The 24,508-nt window shown below is 37.0% G+C and overlaps 1 protein-coding gene across 1 annotated transcript; it reads left to right on the forward strand.

Annotated features, from left to right (window-relative positions):
- The first annotated feature begins 12,118 nt into the window (after nucleotides 1–12,118).
- On the forward strand, nucleotides 12,119–13,511 carry LOC149709526 (caspase-9-like). Its single transcript, XM_089863768.1, has 3 exons — nucleotides 12,119–12,433; nucleotides 12,506–12,725; nucleotides 13,037–13,511. Exons 1-3 carry the CDS (start codon nucleotides 12,266–12,268, stop codon nucleotides 13,393–13,395), a joined length of 747 nt encoding a protein of 248 aa, XP_089719894.1. The 5' UTR covers nucleotides 12,119–12,265; the 3' UTR covers nucleotides 13,396–13,511.
- The last annotated feature ends 10,997 nt before the right edge of the window (nucleotides 13,512–24,508 follow it).

Here is a 24,508-nt window from a genome sequence, read left to right on the forward strand (position 1 = left end):
TCTAAGGTTCTTGATTTTATGATAAGTTTCAAAGTTTATTAAAAACAAGTGGACAATTTTTACATTCTACTATTACTGATGTTTATTCGTAAATATTGCCGTTGTTTACGTGGTTACAATATTATGAATTTTTAACAACAACCTGAATCGTAAACGTAATAACAAGCTGCTTCGGCGTCGTTGTGGGGCGATTCGCAATAATCGTAGGCAAAGTCGCAATCGCACAGGCAACGCCGTACTTGGTAGTCGCTGCAACCCGGACGCTGTCCCAGTCCAATTGCGTCCAGAAGTCCGAAGCTCCGTTTTGATCTCAAATCATTTTTAGATTCTTTCTCGGTTTCTGAGACTTCCCTTGCTAAAATTAAGGAATTAAAGTATATCAAAGGTTTTTAAACAAATAACAAAATTGGCCTTCAAAATCTTCTAGCATTAACAAAATTTGTCCTTCAAAATCTTCTAACATTAACAAAATTTGTCCTTCAAAATCTTCTACCATTAACCAAAATTGTCCTTCAATCTTCTAGCATTAACTAAATGTGTCCTTAAAAATCTCCCTTCATTAATCAAAATTGTCTTTGAAAATCTCCAACACATCAGCCAAAATTACCCATAAAACTTTCTAGAATTAACCAAGTGCCCTTAGAAATATCCTAGCATGATTGCGAATGACCCATAAAAATCTGCGCACATTGTTCTAATGATCACCAAATATTTACCCAAATCCTTAAAAACCTTTAAACAAACGAAAATAGTCCTTATAAATCTGCAAAGATTAACCACAATTGTCCTTAAAAATCGGCAAAGATTAACCACAATTGTCCTTAAAAATCTGCGAAGATTAACCACAATTGTCCTTAAAAATCGGCAAATATTAACCACAATTGTCCTTAAAAATCGGCAAAGATTAACCACAATTGTCCTTAAAAATCTGCAAAGATTAACCACAATTGTCCTTAAAAATCGGCAAAGATTAACCACAATTGTCCTTAAAAATCGGCAAAGATTAACCACAATTGTCCTTAAAAATCTGCAAAGATTAACCACAATTGTCCTTAAATAATTGTCTAACATTAACCGCAATTGTCCTTGAAAATTTCCAGAGATCAACCACAACTGTTCTTAATAAATTTCCTAGCAATGACCAAAATTGTCCTTAAAATCTCCATACCACCAGCACCGACAAAATCCTAAGTATAACAAATTGGACCACGAGTAGAGGAACATTTAACATCGCAACGCTTACCAATTCGCTTTGACTGAACCTCAAAAATGATCAAGCAGACAATTAAAACCAGAGTAATGAGGAAGAAGTTCTTGGCAATCATTGTATTCTTCGTCGGAATTGGTTTTCAGCGGAGCTATAGAATTCGATATACCGATCGAGATACCTTGAAGATGAACCCAATAGGGATGGCAGGTATATAACCTAGTTTATATACGTCACCGACAGCGTTGTCGTATATTTAATGAGTTTTTGTTCGCAGCTGCCTTTACGTAATTGATACGACAACAACTGTCTCTGTTTGCAAGGATATTAATTATATATCTAGGTTGACAAATGTCAGTCAGACACACATATAGACTCATTATTACTGTATTGTTATTGAAAAAAGTCTGTTTCACGCGCTTTTGTTATGTAGAATGCGGACAATAATTAAACATAAAAACTCGTGATTTACCTATATTCGAGGTGCTAGCTTGTGTTTGGTTTGTTAATAATATGGGCTATTGTTTACTAGAAATAAGGGCTATTGGTTGCTAAAAATATGAGTTATTGATTGCTAAAAAATAGGGGTTATTGGTTGTTAAAAATAAGGGGTTATTGGTTGTTAAAAATAGGGGTTATTGATTGCTAAAAATAGGGGTTATTGGTTGTTAAAAATAAGGGGTTATTGGTTGTTAAAAATAGGGGTTATTGGTTGCTTAAAATAAGGGTTATTGGTTGCTAAAAATATGAGTTATTGATTGCTAAAAATACGAGTTATTGATTGCTAAAAGATAGGGGTTATTGGTTGTTAAAAATAAGGGTTATTGGTTGTTAAAAATAAGGGTTATTGGTTGTTAAAAATAAGGGTTATTGGTTGTTAAAAATAAGGGTTATTGGTTGCCACAAAATAAGGGTTATGGGTTGTTAAAAATAGGGGTTATTGGTTGCCACAAAATAGGGATAATTGTTTGGTAAAAATAGGGGCAATTGTTTACTAAAAATAGGGGCAATTGTATACTAAAAATAGGGGCAATTGTTTACTAAAAATAGGGGCAATTGTTTACTAAAAATAGAGGCAATTGTTTACTAAAAATAGAGGCAATTGTTTACTAAAAATAGAGGCAATAGAGTAGTGTCGGTAGAGAGGGGAGTAAACTGTGTATCCCTCCCTCTAGGCGCGCTTTTGTAAGAGGGGATACTGTACGCGCCTGGTAGGGGGGATGACACTGAGCTAGAGCTAGATGTCAGTTCTACGTATGCAAACGTCATACCCTTCTATCTCTTAGCTAAGTGTCATCCCCCTACCAGGCGCGTACAGTATCCCCTCTTACAAAAGCGCGCCTAGAGGGAGGGATACACTGTCTACTCCCCCCTCTACCGACACTACTCTATGGTATGACGTTTGGCATAGTAGAACTGACATTACTCTATTGTTTACTAAAAATAGGGGCAATTGTATACTAAAAATAGGGGCAATTGTATACTAAAAATAAGGGCTATTGATTTCTAAGAACAAGGGCTGGAATTTGTTAAAAATAAGGGTTATAGTTTGTTGAAAATATAATGGTTATTGGTTGTTTAAAATAAGGGCCGGGATTTATTAAAAAGAACTTTTGAGACATATCTAATCTCGAATACATACGGCCAATAGGAATCATTGTGCCCCGTAATATCTCCCATGTTAATTACTACGCGGATTTTGTGGGCCGAACTTGAGAAATTGCAGCCCATCACGCCTCATAATTCTGACGTCTTTCTAATTGTCGGTCTAATTAACAATTTAATTTAGTTTTTTGTCCAAATGTTATTGAAGACAGAGTATGTTATTCAATAAATAACCGGGGGTTTTAGACTTAATAATTCATTTTTATTCAATCTACGAAATAAGTCGTAGACCTGAAAATTAAGTTATCTATATCTAATCTCTAGATACGGCAGGTATAGGTAGCGGAATTGCACATAACGAGTTTTCTCATTCTGCGTAGTTGTCTAGGCGGTTAAATAACTATGGACCAATTCTGACGACCAGGATCTAATACAGAGATTTTAGTTTTCCTAATTTCCCATCGTCCCGAACGCTAAAGGAGCCGCCTTGATTAAATATGGGCGAAGGTAAAAATCTTAATTATTTTTTTTTTTTTTCATTGTGGTTTTATTTATGAAATATCTCAACTTTCATTTTGTATTTAGCTGGAAAAGCAAATCAGACGTGGAATTTGGTAAGCATAGTAATTAACACAGTTGAACGTAGAATTGTAAAATTAATAGAATTAATATTATTACGAAACCAATTATAACTATCAGAATGTGAGCGGCGATAAAGCTACTGTCGTTCCGGGTAGCCAATTCAGTAAGTAAATTAAATTAGTAAATTACCCCGTTCAACCTCTTGAAGGCCATTCTTGCTCTCTAAAGGCTCTTTCAGACGATCCAACTTTTTAACTCAGCTCGATGGGTCAAAAATAACCCGCGAAAAAGGCCTTTTTTGTAATTCATTTTGATTGGCTGGAGAAATGAAATTAAAAACTTTTTTGGTGACTCAACTCATCCAGCGTCTATTCACACGATCCAACTACTTGATTCAACTCGAGTTGACCCATCAAGCCGAGTCAAAAAAATTGGATCGTCTGAAAGAGCCTTAAGGAGTCGAGGACTTTTCAGATGATACAACTCTTGACTCAACTAGATGGGTCAAAAAGTTGAATCAACAAAAATTGTTCAGTGATCAATTTTAATTATGGTGATTCAACTTGTCCATCCAACTTCTGTTCACACGACCCAACTAGTTTACTCAACTCAAGTTGACTCATCTAAATGAGTCGTATCGTCTGAAGAGGCATTAAGCAGGATTTTACTAAGCCTAAACACCGTTCAATTTAGGCTTAACAAAGTTTAGCTCTAAACCGAGTGATTATCACGCTGAGCTCCATACAGAAAACTCATTCAGTTAGGCCTAACGTCGAAGTGCCCCCGACAATTAAACTTTATTCTTTTTCAGGTGGTGGGGTCAATCATATTGGACCTAAGGTATAGAAATCAAATCTATTGACCAATAGTTTGATCATTTGACTGCGTGACGTTGCTATTCCAAGGATGGTTTAGCAGATAGCATTATTCTCCCGTAATCTAGTATATTTCCCCTATACTGTTATTGAAGGGGCCAAATGCAACTGGATTAAAGGAGGGTTTTAATTCATACGTCCTTGAAAAAAAGCTAATTGCATATCGATTTTTATTCATTTTTGTTTTAGTTTTGTCAGGAAGTTAACGAGGGCCCCAACAACAGCAAAATCAGTAAGATCTATAATGTTAATGCATTTCATACTTTAAAACAGACTTAGAAATAGCACACGTCCACTGGTCCAAAACCAGTTTATTAATTGCTTGGACTAGTTTTTTAATTCAAAAAGTGGGGGTTACTGGTCCTCGGGACCAGTTTATTAATTGCAAATCTATAGGAGAACAAAGGCTGGGACCACTCCGGAGACCAGTTTATTATTTAGAACACTAGGGGGTCACTGGTCCCAAGGACTAGTTTAAAAATTATCCTTATTTCTAAGTCTGCTTTAAAAGCGGGGCCGGATTAACCCATTTTGGACAGGGGGCCGAGATAGTAAGCGCGCCTTTAAGCAGAGGAAAAAGGAACAGCAAATTTTGTTGAGGGGGAATAGTTTAACTCAAAGCGTTCCCAACAAGCCTTGCGCCCGGGGGCCAGTGCCTCCTCGCCCCCCCCCCTCTTTAATCCGTCCCTGTTTAAAACCAATTATAAACCGATTTCTGGAAACCTTAATAAATTTTATTTTCATTTGCAGTAGATCGATCGCAAGTTAAAATCAGGGTAAGATAACGCTCGCTTCTAAATGAGTTGATTTTCTGATTGGCTGCTCGAAAGTCTACGTCACAGAAATGCAAGAAATATGAAGGCGCCTTTGTGACGTAGATAAAAAATAGACTAGCGTTTCAATATGAAGGGCTACGTTCAGTAACTGTGTGTTTGGCAAATAATTCACTAATATTTCAAAATTGCCCAAATTTAGAGATATTTAATATTACTATGAATCATCTAATTTGATTTCAAAATGGTTCACACCCAATACTTTCGAAAATTAATTAAATTCTAACTAAATTGTTTAAGCCTTGGTACTTCGCGAGCTCTTTGAATATGCTGAAGCAGTCGCCATTTTGTTTGAAACGGAACAAGTTGAACAACGCACCAAAAATGCGTTCAACAACTTATGACGTAGTATTGCCAAACTAATTTTCGAACGACTCACTTAAGTATTTGGCTTGTGATGTTTTTCAGAAAAATAGAGCGGATGGCGTAAACCCCACAATTGCCGTGGGTAACACTATCAGTAAGAACCAGTAATTATTAACATATTTCGTTCAAACATGCGTAAATGTTTAATTACGTCGCAGGTGGTGGAGCGAAAGTTGGAACCATGGTAATAAGATAGCTTCCGAGGAGTTCATGGTCTGATTGGCTGCTCGATAGTCTACGTCATGAAGAGATGTGTGAAATATGGCTACCGGGTCATAATTATGACTGGACAAGGCTTAATTGAGAGCTCGCTAGTTCTTACAATAATGTTCGTACTCGTAGTGGTCCGTAAATGAATACTCAGGGCCCGAGATGAGATGAATTAAAATTGGTCTATTGGCTTTTCGTGTAGACATTTTCGGTTGAATGCCTTCTGTACAAAACATATCCTTATTGGTTGAAAAATGTCGTTTGCTTTACCGAGTATTTTCTACGCTTTTAGTAATGCTTTCATAATTCATTAAATTAAACTTCTGCAATTGCGAAGTTTGTTAGTTAGTTGTCCTTTCGACTCGGAGAGGTGATAATTTGGTGTTTTCCCAACTTGTTTGAGTCCGAAGAGAGGACGCGATTTTGGCGGGAACTATGATTCCGTTTGCCACGTGATAAACGATAGATAACCTACTTTTCTCTCGTTATTCGAGTTAAGATTTACTTTTGGCGCCTACAATTCCTCTCCTTTGCCGTTACTCTCTGCATTATTTAGATCTATGACTTATGGTCACGCATCCTACTAACCAATGAGATAAGCGAGTTACGAGCCAATCAGAGATGGCCATGAAGTCCTCGAACGAAGAGAGTCGAAATGGTGGTGTTTATTTCTCGAACCCAAACAATCTTATTTTTAGGAAGGACAAGGTTCAAGCGTTCTCATAGCTTTGATCGTCTTAGTGGGAGTCATTTTCTTGGTAGTAGCCATTTTCTTGGGAGTGATTTTAATGAAGCCTTAAAACATTTAAGAATACTTGTACGCGTTATTTAAAAAATCGAATTAAAAAAGTCTGAAAAATTACTTGCAATTTCGAAATAAAATAATGTCTGAAAATTCAAATATTACTCGAAACCTTTTAGGGTTTTAAAACATTGCAATAACGCCGCCACCAGAGCGGTCGCTCAGTATTCAGCGGCTAAACCTTGCGCCATTTTCGGAGCTATGGCAAAAGCCACCCTCTTTTTATAAATGTTATAAAACATTTTCCAACTTTTTTCGATAGCGGAGAATTTTAGAAATGGCCACACGCTGTAAATTTTAAGTTAAATCTTACAACTTCATTCCCCTCAGCATCTTATTTACAGCAGATATATATATTGTAATCGTAGATGCGAGTTCTTCGTTTTGATCTATTGACCGATCCTGCTCACAGCTATATAATTAACTATGTTTAAAATGATTTTGGGAACAACGTTTCTTAAAACGACTTAACTAGAATTAAGGTAATTCATTGACGATTACAATAATTAAAGTTATTTAATTATTTAAAATAAACCTCTTAATTGGTGGTAGATAGCCCTCGTCTCGACTCGGAGAGGTTTTATTTTGGTTTCTCAACTTGTTTTTTTTATCCCAATGTTATTGAATGCAGATTGTGTTGTCCAATGAATGGTCTGATATTATAAATTTGAATAAATTGGGCGCAAACGCTACCATTGATTTAGACTTGATCATTGGTTTTAATCAGTCTATGAAATAAGTCGTAGATGTAAAGAATGAGTTAATATTGTTGGCTGTATCTCATTTCTAAATTTTATATCTAATCTGTATTATATAAGGCAGGTGTATAGGTAGCTGCCAAAAGCTATACCTTATTAACTGTCGTCATCAAGGCAGGGCGTGGTCCTATAATTTTTAGCCAAGGGCCTAATTAATACAGAGTATTTAGTTTTCCTAATTATCCATCGTCTTGAATAAATATGGCTGAAGGTAGAATATTTATTACATTTATATATTTTGGTTTTATTTATGAAATATTTCATCTTTCATTTCGAATTTTGAAGGAGGAGCGAATCGCGAGCAGAATATGGTAAATATATCAATTAACTCAGTTGAATGAAGAAATAATATAATTAAAAGAATTAAATGTTGTTGCGAAACCGCTTAAAACGATCAGGACGTGAGCGGCGAGTACGCGACTGTAGTTCCGGGTGCCGTAATTAGTAAGTGAATTACCCTGTACACTCTGTAGAAGACCATTCTTGGTCTCTAAGGAGGACTTTACTAAGCCTAAACACCGTTCGATTTAGGCTTAGCAAAGTTTACCTCTAAACCGAGTGCTTATCGCGCTCAGCTCCATACACAAAACTCTTTCAGTTAACGTCCAAGTGCCCCCGACAATTAAACTAATTGATTCTTTTTTCAGAGGATGGTATCAATCATATTGGACCCAAGGTATAGAAATCGAATCTATTGACCAATAGTTTGATCATTTGATTGCGTGACGTAGCTATTCCAAGGATGGTTTAGCAGATAGCATACCGTAATCTAGTATATTTCCCCTATATACTGTTATTGAAGGGGGCAAATGCAACTGGTTTAAATTCATACGTCCTATAGATGTCGATTTAAATCAAAGTTTACCAAACTATTTATTTCTAAAAGCAAATTTCAACATAAGCGTTAATAATTTCAAATTTCATTTGTCCCATTATCTATAGACTGAAAATAATTACTATAACAACCTTGGAGGTGAGTAAGTTTTGTTTAACACTTTCAAAACTACTCGGGTGCTTAAAAGCGTGTAAGGCGATAGCGAAGGCGGGTTCGAATGCCTGTTAGACACTTTGTGTTTCTTCGATGTACTTTTGCCCGTAGAGTAAGAATGGGACGTTCCAGGTGTTTGCAACATTTCAATCCTATTCTGGATTCAAATCTCACGAAATTGTTTCTCATAATCATAGAATATGGTGGCTTGATCGATGAGATGAGGGCACATCTCGGTAGAGCCTATAAAGTGGACCGTGATCCACTTTTGAAGGAAGAGGACCTGGGCTTTTATTTGAAATTAAAGCAAAATGATCAAAACGTGCGCATCAAGGAAATGTTATCACCTGATCCCTCTTGCGCAAATGCGCCAACTACATTCCTGATTTCAGGCCCACCAGGAATCGGGAAATCAACCTTTTGCAAAAAGCTGGCTCGCGATTGGTCGTTTGGGAAAAGGGATAATGCGGCGATAGAGTTTCATTTGCTTTTTCTTAAGCATTTTAATGGCACCGAAGATGATGACTTGGAAGCTTCGCTTAAAGGCCTTTGTCAAGTAGAACACGACGCGTCAATCGTGGACAAGGCACTGAAACACAAGGACACGAAGATTTTATTGATTTTGGACGGCTATGACCAAGCCAGCAGCGTTCAAAAAGAAAAAATTCAGTCTTTAGTTCAATATCCACTTCAATCCGTATTCAAATTGGCATCCATAATTGTAACAATTAACGAAGCTGATATCACTCAAGATCCATTTTTCAACTACTTTGATAGGCACTTTATATTGTCACGGGGACAACCTACAGTAAGATCAAATTTTGAGAATTTCAACACAATTGATTGTTGTCGTTTAGTAACATTTTGCGGTTAATAACAGTTCGAGTTTTAAATTTAAAAATAATTCTTTCCACAATTAAGGGCGAAAAAATTGCGGCGCAACAAGTGAACGTCTCTTTCGATAAACCATCGTGGAAGGATATGGACAGATTGATGAGGGATGAAGGAGAGATGACAACCCAAGAAGAAGTTCGGAGTTTTTTCACTTCGTATCCCGCGGAAGACTCCGATTGTACTCCAAAAAAGAAAAAGAGTAAACTAGGTAGTTCCCAAATTACTTCAAAAGTTAAAAAAGCTACCGACAAACCGTTTTCCCCATAATTTTTTGCGAAACCTTACCTTAATTGTTCCCAATATAAAATTGAGAATTGGACTTACTTCAGTTAATTAGTAGAAATTATTTTATTAACTGTATTAAAATGAGTCTTAGTCCCATTTAATTTCGTTTCCATTTTCAAAATATTATTTTCAAATTATCAATCCTAAATAAATTCGTTTCTTGCAACAAAATTTATGATTCAGAATAGCTACTTATTCATGAAAAACCACTTTTTGGTGATGAAATGATACGTGGCACCATGGTCGGCGGGTCGCCATTATATATTTTGGTTTAGGAATATTTCATGGGGCGTGGGCTTTAGTCCAGGCCCAGCCTCACCCCCAATAAGTTTTAAACTTAAAGTATATGGACCCCCGCAGGTGTTGCCTGTCAGCTTGTGTCATACTATCAAAATTAGTGTTATTATTATTGTACATGGTAAGGATTACGGGTGTTCATTTTTTTGCACTTTTAAGCGTCGAGGGTCTACTCACTCAATTTTTCTGTTTGTGTCGCGTTATTACAATATAACAGATGTAAATTCATATAGTAAGCTATTAACTCAAATTTTAACAGAAGAAACGTTTTTGAAGTAAAGATATTTTCACTAAAAATAAAATATCGTTTTATTTAGTGCTGGTTTTCAACAGAATTGTATGCCTAATAAGAGCTGGAGTATGGAAACGATGTGGCTTTAATATGGGTCTTGACATCTTGTTTCCGAATGTATTTTGTATCGTGACAAAATAAGCGTTTTTCCGCTTTGTTCCACACTCCCTTTAAATCAGGATGATGAACTTAAGTCTCGAGTGTCTCGAAACGTGAAAAACATTAATTTCTTAAATTTAATTTTTCCCAATTCACGATAACGCAAAGAGGAACTATTTTACAAAAAAATACGCTATCTATATATTATATCATAAGTCTACAAGATATGTTCTCAACAAGCGCGTTTCTAGGCGAGGCGGACTATTGGGCTGTGAAGTGTAAGGTCCTGTCTTCGGTTCTCCGTGGAGAAATAAAAATAATTAAAAAAATCTTCGACGTTCAAAAAAAAAACGAACAAAAACTTTGATACTGCCAAAGGCGGGACTGTGGCACGACGACGACGACGACGACTACTACTACAGGACAGCTTCAACTAATAGCCTTATCGTAGGTATCAATCATACGATGTGTCTAAACAATATTTAACACTTCCTGTCGATTATGAATTGCTAAGATGGGAAACTATTGCTAAAAACAAAGAGACCCGAATTATTAAACGAAATGGTCCTTAATTTTTTTTACTTTAAGATAATTATATAACCTCTAGCGACAAGGAGAAACGTAGAATAGCTATTCCAAAACTATTATCCATTAGCCATTCGCAACACTTTATTTTTATATCTAATCTTTAGATTAGTCTTCAAATATCGACACCAAATCGTACCAAGATAAAATGCAGGTATTTTTGCCAAAGAGTTTACTCGTGTTCGGAGCAGTAAAAAAAATAAATTTTTCCACATTGCGGTGGTTAAGAAACGACTCTGATTAAATATGGCTGGAGGTGCATTATTCGTTACTTTCATTTATTTATGTGTTGTGGTTTTATTTATGAAATATTTCCACTTTCATTTCGAATTTAGGTAATGGACCAAATCAGACGTGGCATTTGGTAAGTATAGTAATTAACTACACGTAGAATAGTAGAAATAATATGATTATTATTGTTGCCGCTTAAAATTATCAGAATGTGAGCGGCGAGAAAGCGACTGTCGTTCCGGGTGCCGTAATTAGTAAGTAAATTACCACGTACACTCTGTAGAAGGAAATTGTTGCTCTCCAAGGAGGACTTTACTAAGTTAAGTCTAAATACCGATCAATTTAGGCTTAGTAAAGTTTATACTATCGCGCTTAGCTCCAATCGAAGGGTGATAACGAATTTTTTTTCGAAACGTACGAGTTGCGTCGAAAAGTCCGAAATTGAAACTTGACGATTCTTTTTCAGGTGGTGGTACCAATCATATTGGACATGTGGTATGGAAATCGAATCTATTGACCCATAGTTTGACCTTTAGATTGTTTGACAAAGTTATTCAAAGGATGGTTTTGTTATATTGAAAAAAAAATCATTTGTTCCCTTCTATAGTTTAACAATAATAATGACACCGTAGATGAGGCAGCCGCAAGTAGGTTTAATAAATCAAATCGAATTAAGGTAAATATTTCGAACAATTTTCTTGATTTTATTTTCTAGCGTCGGCCGGCAGCTCGCTTTCCCTATGGGATCAAGATGTTATAAAACCAGGTAAAAGCCTACATCTGCGCGTACCTACATCTTTCGAAGTATTTCAATTTGCCGCCGTATTTGTACAGATATGAGTAACGTGGATTGGCTGGAAGAGGTCGATTTGAAAGATGGAGAAATTTCGAAAGAAGATAAAGATGGCGTTAGTTTCACTTTATTCCGAACTCGAACTAGGCCTATATCTATCATAAGTTAATAATATCCTATCCAATAAGTTAATTTATATTTAATTTTAAATAACCTTTTTGATAACCTTAAATTAAAGGGGATGGTAATTAAATCACCACTGTCTTTTTGTTTCTTAATTAAATATAAGGGGTCATCCGTAAAATACTCCAAACATAACGCGAAAACAGTGTGGCCCTTGCGGCAAAATGGAGATAGAAGTTACATTTTCGACTCAAAACCGATTTCCCTCTTAATTTATGCATGCAGGCTTATCAGAAACACCCTGCATAAGATGGAAAAATTCATAGCACACTCAATGCCAGACATATCAATAATTACTTTAGTTAGCCCATGAAGGGATTTGCCAATATACAAAAGGTCTGAATTAGCGGGGTTTTTTTTCATATTAGCCACATTATAAAATGAGCAGCATCCCGAGAGGCCACGCCCTCATCATTAACAACGTCAACTTCAAAGACAAAGCCAGGCGAGATGGCGCCGATTGCGACGCGAAAAATTTAAAGTCGTTTTTTGAGAAAGGGTTACAGTTTGGCGACTTCATGGATTACGAAGAAGATTTGACTCTCCAGGTATCGTACACGTAATTAGGAATAATTAAAAGATGACGTCACTGACTTCTCTCGCGCTAATGTATATCTCAGGATATGCTAAAACAACTACGTAGACTTCAGAGGTACGACTATTTGGAAGTAGACTCCATGCTCCTGATTATTAGTAGTCACGGATGCAAAGAAGGAGTTTGGACAAAGGACGGAAAAGTCTTGAAGTACCAGGAAATTATCAACATGTTCAGCGACAAAGAGTGCCCGAAACTGAAAGGGAAACCCAAACTTATCTTCATGCTATGTTGCCGAGGCGGTAGTACGCTGCAATCTTTTATATTTCTCAGATCTTAATCACGAGTAACGTAATGTGAATGAGTATGACTTGATTTCCACCGACCAAACCTGTTATTTGCCGATTAAAACTATGTTTTAGCTTTCGTAGAAGCGATGAGCCCCCGGTGAGACAGAACCAGTATGAAATAGCCCATCCAATAGTTTTCAATCTGTCAATTAGAAGCAAACTAGTTTCCATAACCAATTTAGCATTATGCCAATGGGAAGTGGTCATACACGTATCGTTGTTACGTTACTTATGTCTTGATTATTTTAATCACCATTCCATTTCAGAACTTAAGCCGATGAGTGGTGATCAAACGGATAACGTCACGGTGCCGGACGACATACTCGTCGCCTTCGCGACCAAGGAAGAGTACGTCTCTTACAGGAACTCGGAACATGGCACGTACTTCGGTCAAAACCTGGTTCTCGCTCTGAGCAAATACGCCAACAGTAAAGATTTGGTCTCGATACTCGATTATGTCAACGAGCTAACCATGTCACAACCGCATTACACCAACCCTAATAACGGCCCTTACCGTCAAGAACCCGACATAGTTAACGGATTGAGATACAAGCTGTACCTTAATTTTCCAGACGAAGTTAAAGAAGAACAACACGTCCCTTCGGACTACGCTGGCCAACGTTAAAATTGAACACATGTGTAGAGAAAAACAATAAAAAAAACATAATGAAGCATCTCGTGAATTCCAGTTGTTAATTTATTTTTAATTCTGTAGTTAATCATCAATAAAACCTAAGACTTTTGACTTATTAAAACTATCTACCTATTTCTTAAAATTCGAGATAACAAAATGAAAGAGGAACTAACTCATTTATCCTTTTTACCTATCACTATCATGTCACTGATAATTTCGCTAGATTAATGAAGTTGAACGATAAAGGCTGCAATTTCCACTGGCTTTCGTACAGGTAAGTCCTTATTAAAAGTTTGATATTCTATTAAACCTAAACTTAATTTTTTTTTAAATTCTGTTTTTAGTCTTGCGTTCATTGAACAGATATTAATGTCGGCCAAAGCAGGGAGAATGCCGAAATACCAGCAGAACAATGTACGTTTTACGATTTAATGATCAATACACGAATGAAAAGGCTTAGTTTTTAAGTGTTAACCAGATTCGTCCATACCAAAAATATCAGGGAAATAAATAATATCTTGACAAACTCATTGATTGATTAATTTTTAGTTTGATGTTTCTCAGGACGTTGCGAAAGGCCAAAACGCCACTCTTTTTAAGAATAGCCGTATCGGTAAGCGCCCTCTATAATTGTTAATGCATTATAGTTAAACCTTAATTAAGTTTAATTTAACTCCCAGGGGATGGAGCGAGAGTTGGAACCATGGTAAGAAACTAAGCTGTAGCTTCCAACGGGAGCGTTGTCTGATTGGCTCCTCGAACGTCTGTCTACGTCATAAATAGACATTTTTAAAAAGGGCCACCATTTCTCTCTAAACTATATATTTCACAAGGACACTCGCTGAGAGGTCTTTAACTAGGTCAAGTGCTATTATAAGCCTTGGTTAGAGAGTATTTGACATTTGACGTCTTTAAGGACTTATGAAGACGCGTCTCATTAACCAATGAAATAAGCGCGAGTTACGAGCCAATCAGAGATGTCCTGAATTGCGGGAAAGTTGAAAGCCGAAATGGTGGCGTTTATTTCTCGAGCAATCTTATTGAAGTTTTCTTCAATTTTAGGATAGACAAGAAGGTGGAAGTTCAACCGTTCTCATAGCTGTGATCTTTTCAGCAATTGTTATTGTAGTGGGAGTACTTTTAATGAAGTTTTGCAACATTTAAGAATATTTGTTTACGCTCTTTTAAAATCATATTAAAATGTGTGAAAAATGGCGAGTTTTTTTCCTTTTTCTAATTGTATTCAGTATTGCGATTTGAAATAAGCCTTGGTCTGATCCATTTCATATTGTAATAGTTTCTGACTTAGGGGGACCGTCCATAATAGGCTTATAACTGCGTCTCACCTTCCCAACTAACGAAGATGAAGAAACTATGTCAAAACCAATCCTCTCTCCATAAATGGCGGCCGATCACGTGATTATATTTTCCCGTCGCTCTCAAATGGAAACTATGGTTAAGATGTTGGCGGCGATCGGCTAGGGTTACGAGAAACGTCTTGTCTCCCAATGGCAGGGCTTCCAACAAGGGTTCACGCAATTGCGTGTTATCTTATCATTTACTGTGAATCAATCGCCTTATCTACCCTAAATTCACAAAAATTGTGAGAAAGGTGTTCGCTAGAAGTCAAACGTTATCAATAGCTATGTTTAAAATAATTTTAAGAATAACGTTTCTTGAAACGACTTAACTAGGCCTAGAATTAAGGTAAATAATTTACGATTAAATTAAGTATCTCATTTCAAAATTATATATCTAATCACACGCGTTAGGTATAGGTAGCGGCCAAAAGAGATATAGCTTATAAACTGTCGTGATGAAGGCAGGGCGCTGTTAGATAATTTTTTATCAAGTCCGACAAGGATCTAATACAGGGTATTTAGTTTTCCTCATTTTATATCGTCCTGATAGCTGAAATATGGCTGAAGGTAGAATATTTATTACTTTTATTTATTGTGGTTTTATTTATGAAATATTTCCACTTTCATTTCGAATTTAGGTGGGAAGGCAAATGAGACGTATCATTTCGTAAGTATAGGCCTAGTAATACAACAGTTGAAATAATAAAATTAATCATGTTGCCGCTTATAACTATCAGAATGTGAGCGGCCAGTACGCGGTTGTAGTTTCGACTAACCAAATCAGTAAGTAAATTACCCCGTACACCCTGTAGTAGGACATTCTCGCTATCTGAGCAGGACTTTACTAAGCCTAAACACCGAACAATTTAGGCTTAGCAAAGTTTACCTCTAAACCGAGTGCTTATCGCGCTCAGCTCCATACAGAAAATTTCTTCAGCAAACGTCCAAGTGCCCGACAATTAAGCTTGATTCTTTTTCAGGCGGTGCTATCAATCATTTCGGACCTTTGGTATGGAAATCGAATCTATTGACCCATAGTTTGATCATTTGATTGCGCGACGTAGCTATTCCAAGTCTGGTTTATCATATAGCGTTATTTTCCCGTATTTCCCTTAAAACGTTATTGAATGGGGCAAATGCAAAGTCTGGATTAAAGCCTGAGGATTTCAATTCAGACCTCCTTCAAGAAAAGCTAATTCGGGTGTCGATTGCAATTAAAGTTTACCAAACTATTTATTTCTAAAAGCAAACTTCAACAAGCGTTAATAATTTCAAATTTCATTTGTCCCATTATCTATAGTTTGGAAATATTTACATTTACAACCTTGGAGGTGAGTAAGTTTGGTTTAACACTTTCAAAACAACTCGAGTCCTTAAAGTGTTAGAGTCACCAAAAATCGCTATTTTTAAAACTAAAAGGTTTTATTCCCATCTGAAAGATCAAATCTTTCTGATTCAGAATATCTATTTATATAATGCATTATAATTTTTCAAATATTATTATAACCCCGGCTTTCGGAACCTACTCGCAGAATTTTTTAAAACTATTTTGACAGTTAAATTTCGCGGTACTCCATATACCCCTGGTGACGTCACGATTCGAGCGCGCGCGTGAACCGCGGAGTTGAACCGCGACTCTGCGAGGCGGGGTTATATCCAGAATTTGACGCGCGCGCGATGTTTAAAAATTAGGCTTAGCTCTCGTAATGAAATCTGTCTCGCGCTGGTCAACCTCTTATGACGTCACCAGGGGTATATTTATAATTTATTCCGTCTTAATGAGGTAGGTATGTGAAATATCAATTTTCTTTTTCATATTACAAAATGAATAAATTTCTATAAGACTTTTTACTTTGGATCTGCTGTTATTATAACCCAATTGATGTTTTAAAACGAAAATTAGCCACTTTTCAAAAAACGTGGCACTAACACTTTAAAAGCGTGTAAGACGCTAACATTAAAGGCAGGCTAGAATGCCTGTTAGACACTTTGTGTTTCTTCGATGTAAAAATATTTAATACTTCAATTCTTTATTGTGGTTTAATTTATGAAATTCTTTCATTTTTTGAATTTTTAATCAAAAGGTAACCAAGCCATGCTTCCCGTAAGTTTTAACCAATACACTCAATTTAACGAAATAATAGTTAAAAATAATGAAGTAAAATTATTTTTGGGTAACCTGAAAATGATCAGGATGCGACCCCTGAGTCAAGTAGTTTCTACAATTTTCGAGGTTAATTTCTATTTTACCAAAATAGAATTAGAAAATGGGCATAGTTTAATACTTTGATCAGTTTTATGATCGCGTTAATTAACGTTTACCTCGCGTGGAATGGCTCTCTTTGTGGCAAATCATTACGACATAAGTAACGCGGTTACAATAAGTATGCCACTTCCAATTAAAGTAAGGCTAAATTTCAAAAGGAATGTTGGTTCTCGCACCGTGACACACGAAAACCTTGTAGCGAGTTAGGTGACTCTTTAAGTCAGTTTTGACTAATAACGAGCCGAGTGGTTGAAATACTTATTGAACCGTTACATAACGTTCACCAAATGACTCGTTTCAACTATAGTGCCAGGGTCAATCGCGTGAAAGTTCAGGAAGTAAAAACGGACTTGACCCAAAGTTGTTCGTTTGAAACGTATTTATTGAATCATTTACAATTTGTACAAAATTGCATTTGATCCACCACGTGACGTGGAAATCAAGAGTTCGCGGATATTTACTTTATTCGATTTGAGCTGTAGTCTAAAACGGACATTCGAGATTGATCATTTAACGTGGCCATTCCAAATTTGGTTTCAAATCTGATCGAGTTATTTCGGTGGCGTGACCTTTAAGATTTTATCTCGTTATGACAGACCATAGACATTCTGTTGATGAACGGAAGAAACATCTTCAGATTCTTTACGAATCGGAGCTCGATTGCGTCCTTCTGTCGAAAGACGACTTGCGCTTCTGTTTGAAATTAATGGAAAGTGGTCAATTCACTCCCGTAAACAAAATGTTATCACCTACCCGGGGCCACGGTAGAGCGCCAACTAGATTCCTGATTTATGGCCAACCAGGAGTCGGGAAAACAACCTTCTGCCAAAAGATGGCTTATGATTGGGCCATGGAGAAAATTGATAATGCGGCTGAAGAGTTTGATCTGCTGTTACTTAAGGTTGGAATTAAGCTAATTCTTACATATAATTGTTGTAATTAAAAATATATATATTACATTAATAGGTTTTAGGAAAGACAGAAGGTGTTGACTTGGAAACTTCATTGAAACGGTTGGGTCAAGCCAAAACCGACGTGTCAACCATTGACGAGGCATTGAGACACAAGGACACGAAAATTTTGTTGGTTCTGGATGGATACGACAAAGCCAGTGACGCTGAAAAAGATCAAGTTCGATTTTTAGTTCAAAATCGATTTGAATCCGTTTTCAAATTGTCTTCGATAATTCTAACAACTAACGAAGGTTATTTAAGTCAGCAAGATGCATTTTTTCAATGCTTCAATAGACGCTACGAATTGTCACGTGGAAAACCTACCGTAAGAACCAAATTTTGAATATTCAAATTGTGTATTTAAGATTTTAAACTCGAAGCTGTGAACGATTGTAATATGATTATCGGGACTCTGTTAGCTAGTATTTGAAAAAAGGATGGTGAAAACAATCAGTTTGTACCCATATACAATGTATTATGGATACACAAATAGGCCAAAAAGCTGCCACTAAATACGCGCTACATCAGTGAGCCGCGGAGGTGAGGAGTATCTAATTTGAGGTCACGTAGGGAAAAGGAACTAGCCTCTCCGTAGAATCCTGAGTGGTGCGTTTGAAATTTCGCCCATGCTCAGAGAGAACAAGATGACCCAAGGGCTCATAATAGTAGCCACATCGTATGATCGTAACATACGTAAATTAGAACAACAAGATGGATTGGAAAAACTTCTGCCCGGTCGGTTAAAATTTATATAATATACTTTTGCCTCTCCAACCGCGAAGTTATATCTCCTGCCTCGGATAAGATCATGACTCCTAGTTGAAGAGATAGATAGAGAGACGGGGACCGTGCCTCTGACAAACCTCTCTCTCCGAGAATCGCGCTCTATTCGCGACCGTTTCGGAACAAAAAATACTCCTAGTCGAAAGTATGAAGACATTTTTATTTAACCAGCTATTTAGGCGAGGCTGCTTCGTACTGGGCTGGCAAGTGGAAGGTCTGCGATTCGATTCTCCGTGGAATTTCTTCCCTGCATCAAGTTTAAAACTCCACCTGTGAACTGTAACGTTAACTAAAAAGAAAGATATTTTCTCTCGACGTTCAAAAATGACGAACGAAATTTCCCTCTCTAACTCATTAGGTGGGGAGGGGGGATTGCGAGCCATATTTTGTTCTCCGCTGAATGGGCGCCTTTAGCGAATTGTCTCGTGGATCGTAAGAGATGGTAATCCATAATACTTTAGTATTTGTACATAACCATGACCTCACCAAGGGTCTCTTCTTCGAAAATTAGTTTTGACGATAATCATACTCGAAAATGCACTTTAAATATCGCATTCCATTGAGATTTCACATATTACTTTGACAGGTTTCTGGTAAATGTTCAAAATAGATTTCACCATTTTCAGCTGATATCTTTGAATTATTTCATTTATTGATTGTTGTTCTTGTTTAGTAAAAGTTTCACGTCGAAACTTCGAGCTATAAATTTGGAAATAATTCTTTTCAGGATACGGCCCCTTCTACGAGCCACAAGGGAGAAGAAATTGCGGCGCAACAAGTGAAAGTCGGTTTCGATCGACCATCGTGGATGAACAGATTGTTAAGGGAGGAAGGAGAGATGACCACTCAAGAAGAAGTTCGGAGCTTTTTCACTTCGTGTCCATGAATACAGATTTAAGAAATAAAGGTTTATTTCACTGAAGGGGTTTGTCCGAGTTTCGAATTATTTTGCTTGAATTCAACAAGACGACTTAAGGGCTGGGCTCGTAATAGTAGCCATATCGTACCGTACTAAATAGGCGTACTGAAAATTTTAGTGAATAGCTCCTCGATGCGCTGCCATTAATTGTGCTGAAATGATTACCCATAATCCTAAGTTCAATCTATTTACTTCTGTTTTAATTATGTTAGTGTGACACGAACAGAAAACGTGAGAGAGTAGCCCCTCGTAGCGAAGCTTTTAACAGTGCTAAAATTATTACCCGTTATCCTTATTACTAAATTATAATAGTATGACGCAAACAGAAAGCTTGAGCGAGTAGCCCCACGAAGTGTATGCCTAACCCTTAATAGAAGTACAGAAAATCTGAGTGATTAGCTCCTCCATTCACTATATTTACAGTGCTAAAATGATTATTTGTAAAGAAAATCATAATAACAAGACGGACCAAGGGCTCGTAATAGTAGCCACATCGTACGAGTGAGTAAAACGTCCAAATCGGACCGAAATTACTCAACATTGAAGGAATTAATCCTCGAATTTAAATAAAATAAGTTCCGCAATTTGAAGTGTCTCGATATTTACGGCGCCTCACGTAGATGAATAGACCATTCCATTAAATACTTACGGAGAAACCAACACATATTTAAGGAATGCCGTCCTCTTAGGTTGTTATTTCCCTGGTGCCAACCAAGAAGCAACGTACGCCAGACGGAGTTCATCCGAATCCACTACACGTGACGCGAGAGGATAGCCGACTCGCGCTGCTTCTAACTTTGCTTCTTGACACCAGTGATTACAACCCTGACCCTGTTGATAAATTTAAATTTATCACAAAGTTTCACAACGATTCGCAACACTCTTCTTATCTCTGTCTAGGTGCGGCAAATACAATGACATTTTGCCTTGCCTAACGATAATAAAATGTAGAAATGATGATAATTTGAAAGAAAGGTTTAAGCCTGTTCGCTTTCCAGTTATTATCGAGGAAGGACCGTTCAGGGTACTAATTTGTCTTCGTCCTGAACGCTAATTAACCATCTTGATTAAAAATGGCCCAAGGTAAAGTATTCATCAATTTATTTTATTTAAAATTTTACTTTATTTATTGGGTCATTTTTTCTTTAAAAATACAGGGTGTATCTGAAATGGACGTAGGAGCGGAAGTATTTGGGTTCCTGGGGCCAATATAAGGCGAAACTGTGGTATGACATTTTGTCGTATGCCAACCCATTTGGAAGTTACTTGAACCTAACACTTGCTAGTTTGCATAAATCACAGCATGTTGACTTCGTCTAAAACAGTAGGAATTAAGTTCAAGATAGGATGATTATTGCACATTAGTGGTTGCCAGCTAAAACAAAAAAAGCCTCATAGGGTTGGTACTGGTAATTGTGAACACTTTTTACAAATCTTTGAATAACTTCCGTGGCGCTAACGTTAGACACTTGAAACTTTCAGGACATGAAATATGATTCTTTAGACACGATTCGCTATTTTTTCAGCTTTTAACTCTTTTAAATTTTTCACAATATCCTATTTCCAAAACCCCTTAGAGGACCCCAAATGTGAACAATCACTGGTAAATGTAAACACCCTGACCCTAAATAGTGAACACCAATGCTAATCAAATGGGAGGAATAAAAACGGCCCTTACCAAAAAAGCTTACTAAAAAGCTACCAATACGTAGGGCCTAAATTCATGCACCTGGATTAAAGTTTACGCAGATTTGATAAGTGATAATAGGATAATATAATTAAAAACAATACCTGAGTCAAAATGCTGAATAATTTGTTGAGAAGTCACATTTTATTCAGTCCCTAGCATAACAGCTGACTCGCGATCCCGCTTTCCCGCCCAATAATTAGTGGTAGCTACGGCCCTCTTTCGGCTAAATTGAAAACTTTACTGAAGGCGCGAAATTTGAGTCTTTTTTTGGGTCAATGATGTATTACCTCTCCGAGTGACGTATGTCACGGAGAGGTTCTGTAACGGCCGTGTCTGTCTGTGTGTCTGTCTGTGTGTGTGTCTGTCTGTCCGTTGTTACACCCACGTGACCGCGTTCGCAGTTTTCGTATCGGAGCAAACGTGTTCCCAATTTCCGGACCGCATTGACAGTTCACAGAAATTTGGAAAATTGTATTTCTCTCCGTTGGCAACTCTATACTTGAGCTCTCACACCACCATGTTTGGTCTTCGTCCATCCTATATGAACACCAGTCTGGTACTTTTCTGGCTTCCACCACCAGTCTGGTACTTTTCTGGCTTCCACCACCACCGTCTTCTATTCTTTGTCAATCCCACATTGACACCAGTCTGCACTTACACTGGCTTCTAACACCACCATCCACTGGTCTTCCGTCTATTCCACATAGACACCAATCTGAATCATTGGCTTCTAACACCACCTTCCACTGGCCTTCCGTCTATTCCACATAGACACCAATCTGTATCATTGGCTTCTAACACCATCATCCACTGGTCTTCCGTCTATTCCACATAGACACCAATCTGTATCATTGGCTTCTACTCCATTATCATCGTTAGGTTTTAGGATATACGCGGCGATCAGCTAGGGTTACGAGAAACGTCTAGCCTCCCTAAGGTGGGATCGCCACCAAAGGTTTTCGCAATTGCGCTTTTTCCTTACTATTATAATGGAAACGAATCGTATATATACCCCAAAATTTGAGGAAAGCGGGCAAGAGGGGTACCCTTCACTTTAAACGCCAATATTAGCAAAGTTTGAGATGATAATAGGTATAACTTTATTTTAAACGATTTAACTATTATTAATGTTAATAATTGAAGATTAAAATAATTAAAAATAATTATATTTATTTTAATATTTAAGATTTAACTCTTTCCGTATTAATTCAAAATTAATACGGAAAGAGTTAAAAAGCAGTCTATTTTTTTGTCTGTGTGTGTCTGTCCGTTATCACACTAGTGCACCGAGTTAGCAGTTCGCTTTGTTTTGATGTGTTAAGAAATCCTACAGAACCTTAATATTCACTTTTTCCATAATATAAAGTGAATAAGTGGAAATCTTTTTCGTAATTACGATGCATTTAGTACTTTTGTAGCTTTAAAGCTCTGTTTCATTTTGATATTTCAAGGATGTTTTTTAATATTATTATTTGAAATGACTGTTTGTATACTACTTAAGCTATACTACAACTGTATATAGAATAATCCTTGGTTTAGTGATTTCATGAAGAAAACTAAGACCTACAGTCCGTCGGGTATATCAAGTATTATTCGCAATAGGCTTAGTGAAACAAAGAGTAAATAATTGAGGCCTGAGGTGAAGCAAACTTTGGGCTTTGATTTTCGTGTTTGAAATGAAGAGACATCAACGGTTCAGAGTGAGCCGAAAGTTAAATACACTCTTAAATAATCAGGTTAAGATTTTATAATAGAAGAAAAGATCGTGGTGGCAATTAGAATAGCATAAGTAGAATAATCTTACACCAAGTTCCTATGTAAGATTTTTTGCCGTAGCCTCTGTGTCTGAAAGTTCTGACGTTAAGCTTTTTATAGTTTCCAACGGAGCTCACGTGAATGGAGAGATAAAATTTCTAAAATCTCGGCCACGACCGAGAACGAGCTTTTGAAGCAGCGCTCCACAGCGGTGGAGAGTGAAGTAAAACAGGCGGAGCTAATTTTTTTTATCTGAGTAAGTTCAAGCATGGAGGGTTCATCCACGGTGTTTACGTTTTTTATGGCAACGGCGTATCGTGTGGAGTGCTAACGTTTTTAAAGAGGGTGATTAAGTCGACATAATGGATAAATTAGAAGCCGACAGAATTATTTTTTTCTGGCACGGATATACTGAGTTTGTTTTGAGAGCCCTAAATCCGTTTCGTTATTTGTAACTTGCTCCGCCGTAACGTAAACTCCGATCGTCTAATAAGATCTCCGTCTCTCTATTGGGCGAGAAGCTCATCGCAAGCGGACCCAACCTCCAATCCAAAAATTGAAGTTTCGTACCTTTTTTAAGGGGGGTGGAATTTTTTTAGTGAGAGCCAGCTTTCCGCGGCTGATGTTAGTTGGCGCCGAGAAAAAATGTTAGGAGAGAAAAACTTTGGGTGTTCAACTACCATTTACTCTACCGTAGATGCTTTCGGCCTAGCCTTGGGATATCAAGTTTTAGGAACACTCGAGATGAGACGTTCGTTAGAGAGAACCGGACACACATTACCCTCATTCCTAACCTGGAAAGTTAGGTCCTTGGTGTTAGATTATTCACCTTGTGGAATAGTAAAAGGGCTAATGGTAAACGGGTAGTAGCTACAGACTTTTTATTCTCTTTATGGTGCGCATTGACTATTAGTGCGTCTAGCTACAATTTAGCTTTGGTGTTAATTAACGTTAACATTCATGTTGGCAAACTAAGAATATTGTTGAGGTGAGACGAGACGACAGTGTTTACACTGCAAACCAGTTGTGAATGTAGCTATCAGTATATACGGTAAACAGCTGAAGCGTAGACTTCATTTCCTGTTCTTTTCCCCATTGACTGATTTCCATGTGTCCAAGATTTATCCATATTGGATGTAAAATGTATTGGAATACTGCTTCAATATTTCGTAAATTTTACTTCAAAAAAGAGAAATAATTCCATATCTAGGTAAATAAGTTTGTAGTAGTAGACCTCTTGACTCGGAGAGGTAATATTTTGGTTTTCCCAACTTGTTTTAAAGTTAATATTATCCGAAAGTAGCTTGTTTACACCACTGTTACGTTTAATTCTTTAGTAAAATAGCTTAAAAAGAATTCTAATTAACCTTGAAACGT

Source organism: Phalangium opilio, unplaced genomic scaffold (genome assembly GCF_054372755.1).
Source record: "Phalangium opilio isolate 3A_F unplaced genomic scaffold, DU_Popi_V2 ptg000013l_1, whole genome shotgun sequence".
Classification (NCBI taxonomy): Eukaryota; Metazoa; Arthropoda; class Arachnida; order Opiliones; family Phalangiidae; genus Phalangium; species Phalangium opilio.

Coding starts and splice junctions, on each gene's coding strand:
- LOC149709526 (XM_089863768.1), top strand. CDS start 12,266: ATGAGCAGCATCCCGAGAGGCCACGCCCTCATCATTAACAACGTCAAC. Junction 12,434..12,505: donor AAGAAGATTTGACTCTCCAG/GTATCGTACACG, acceptor TGTATATCTCAG/GATATGCTAAAACAACTACG. Junction 12,726..13,036: donor GCTATGTTGCCGAGGCGGTA/GTACGCTGCAAT, acceptor ATTCCATTTCAG/AACTTAAGCCGATGAGTGGT.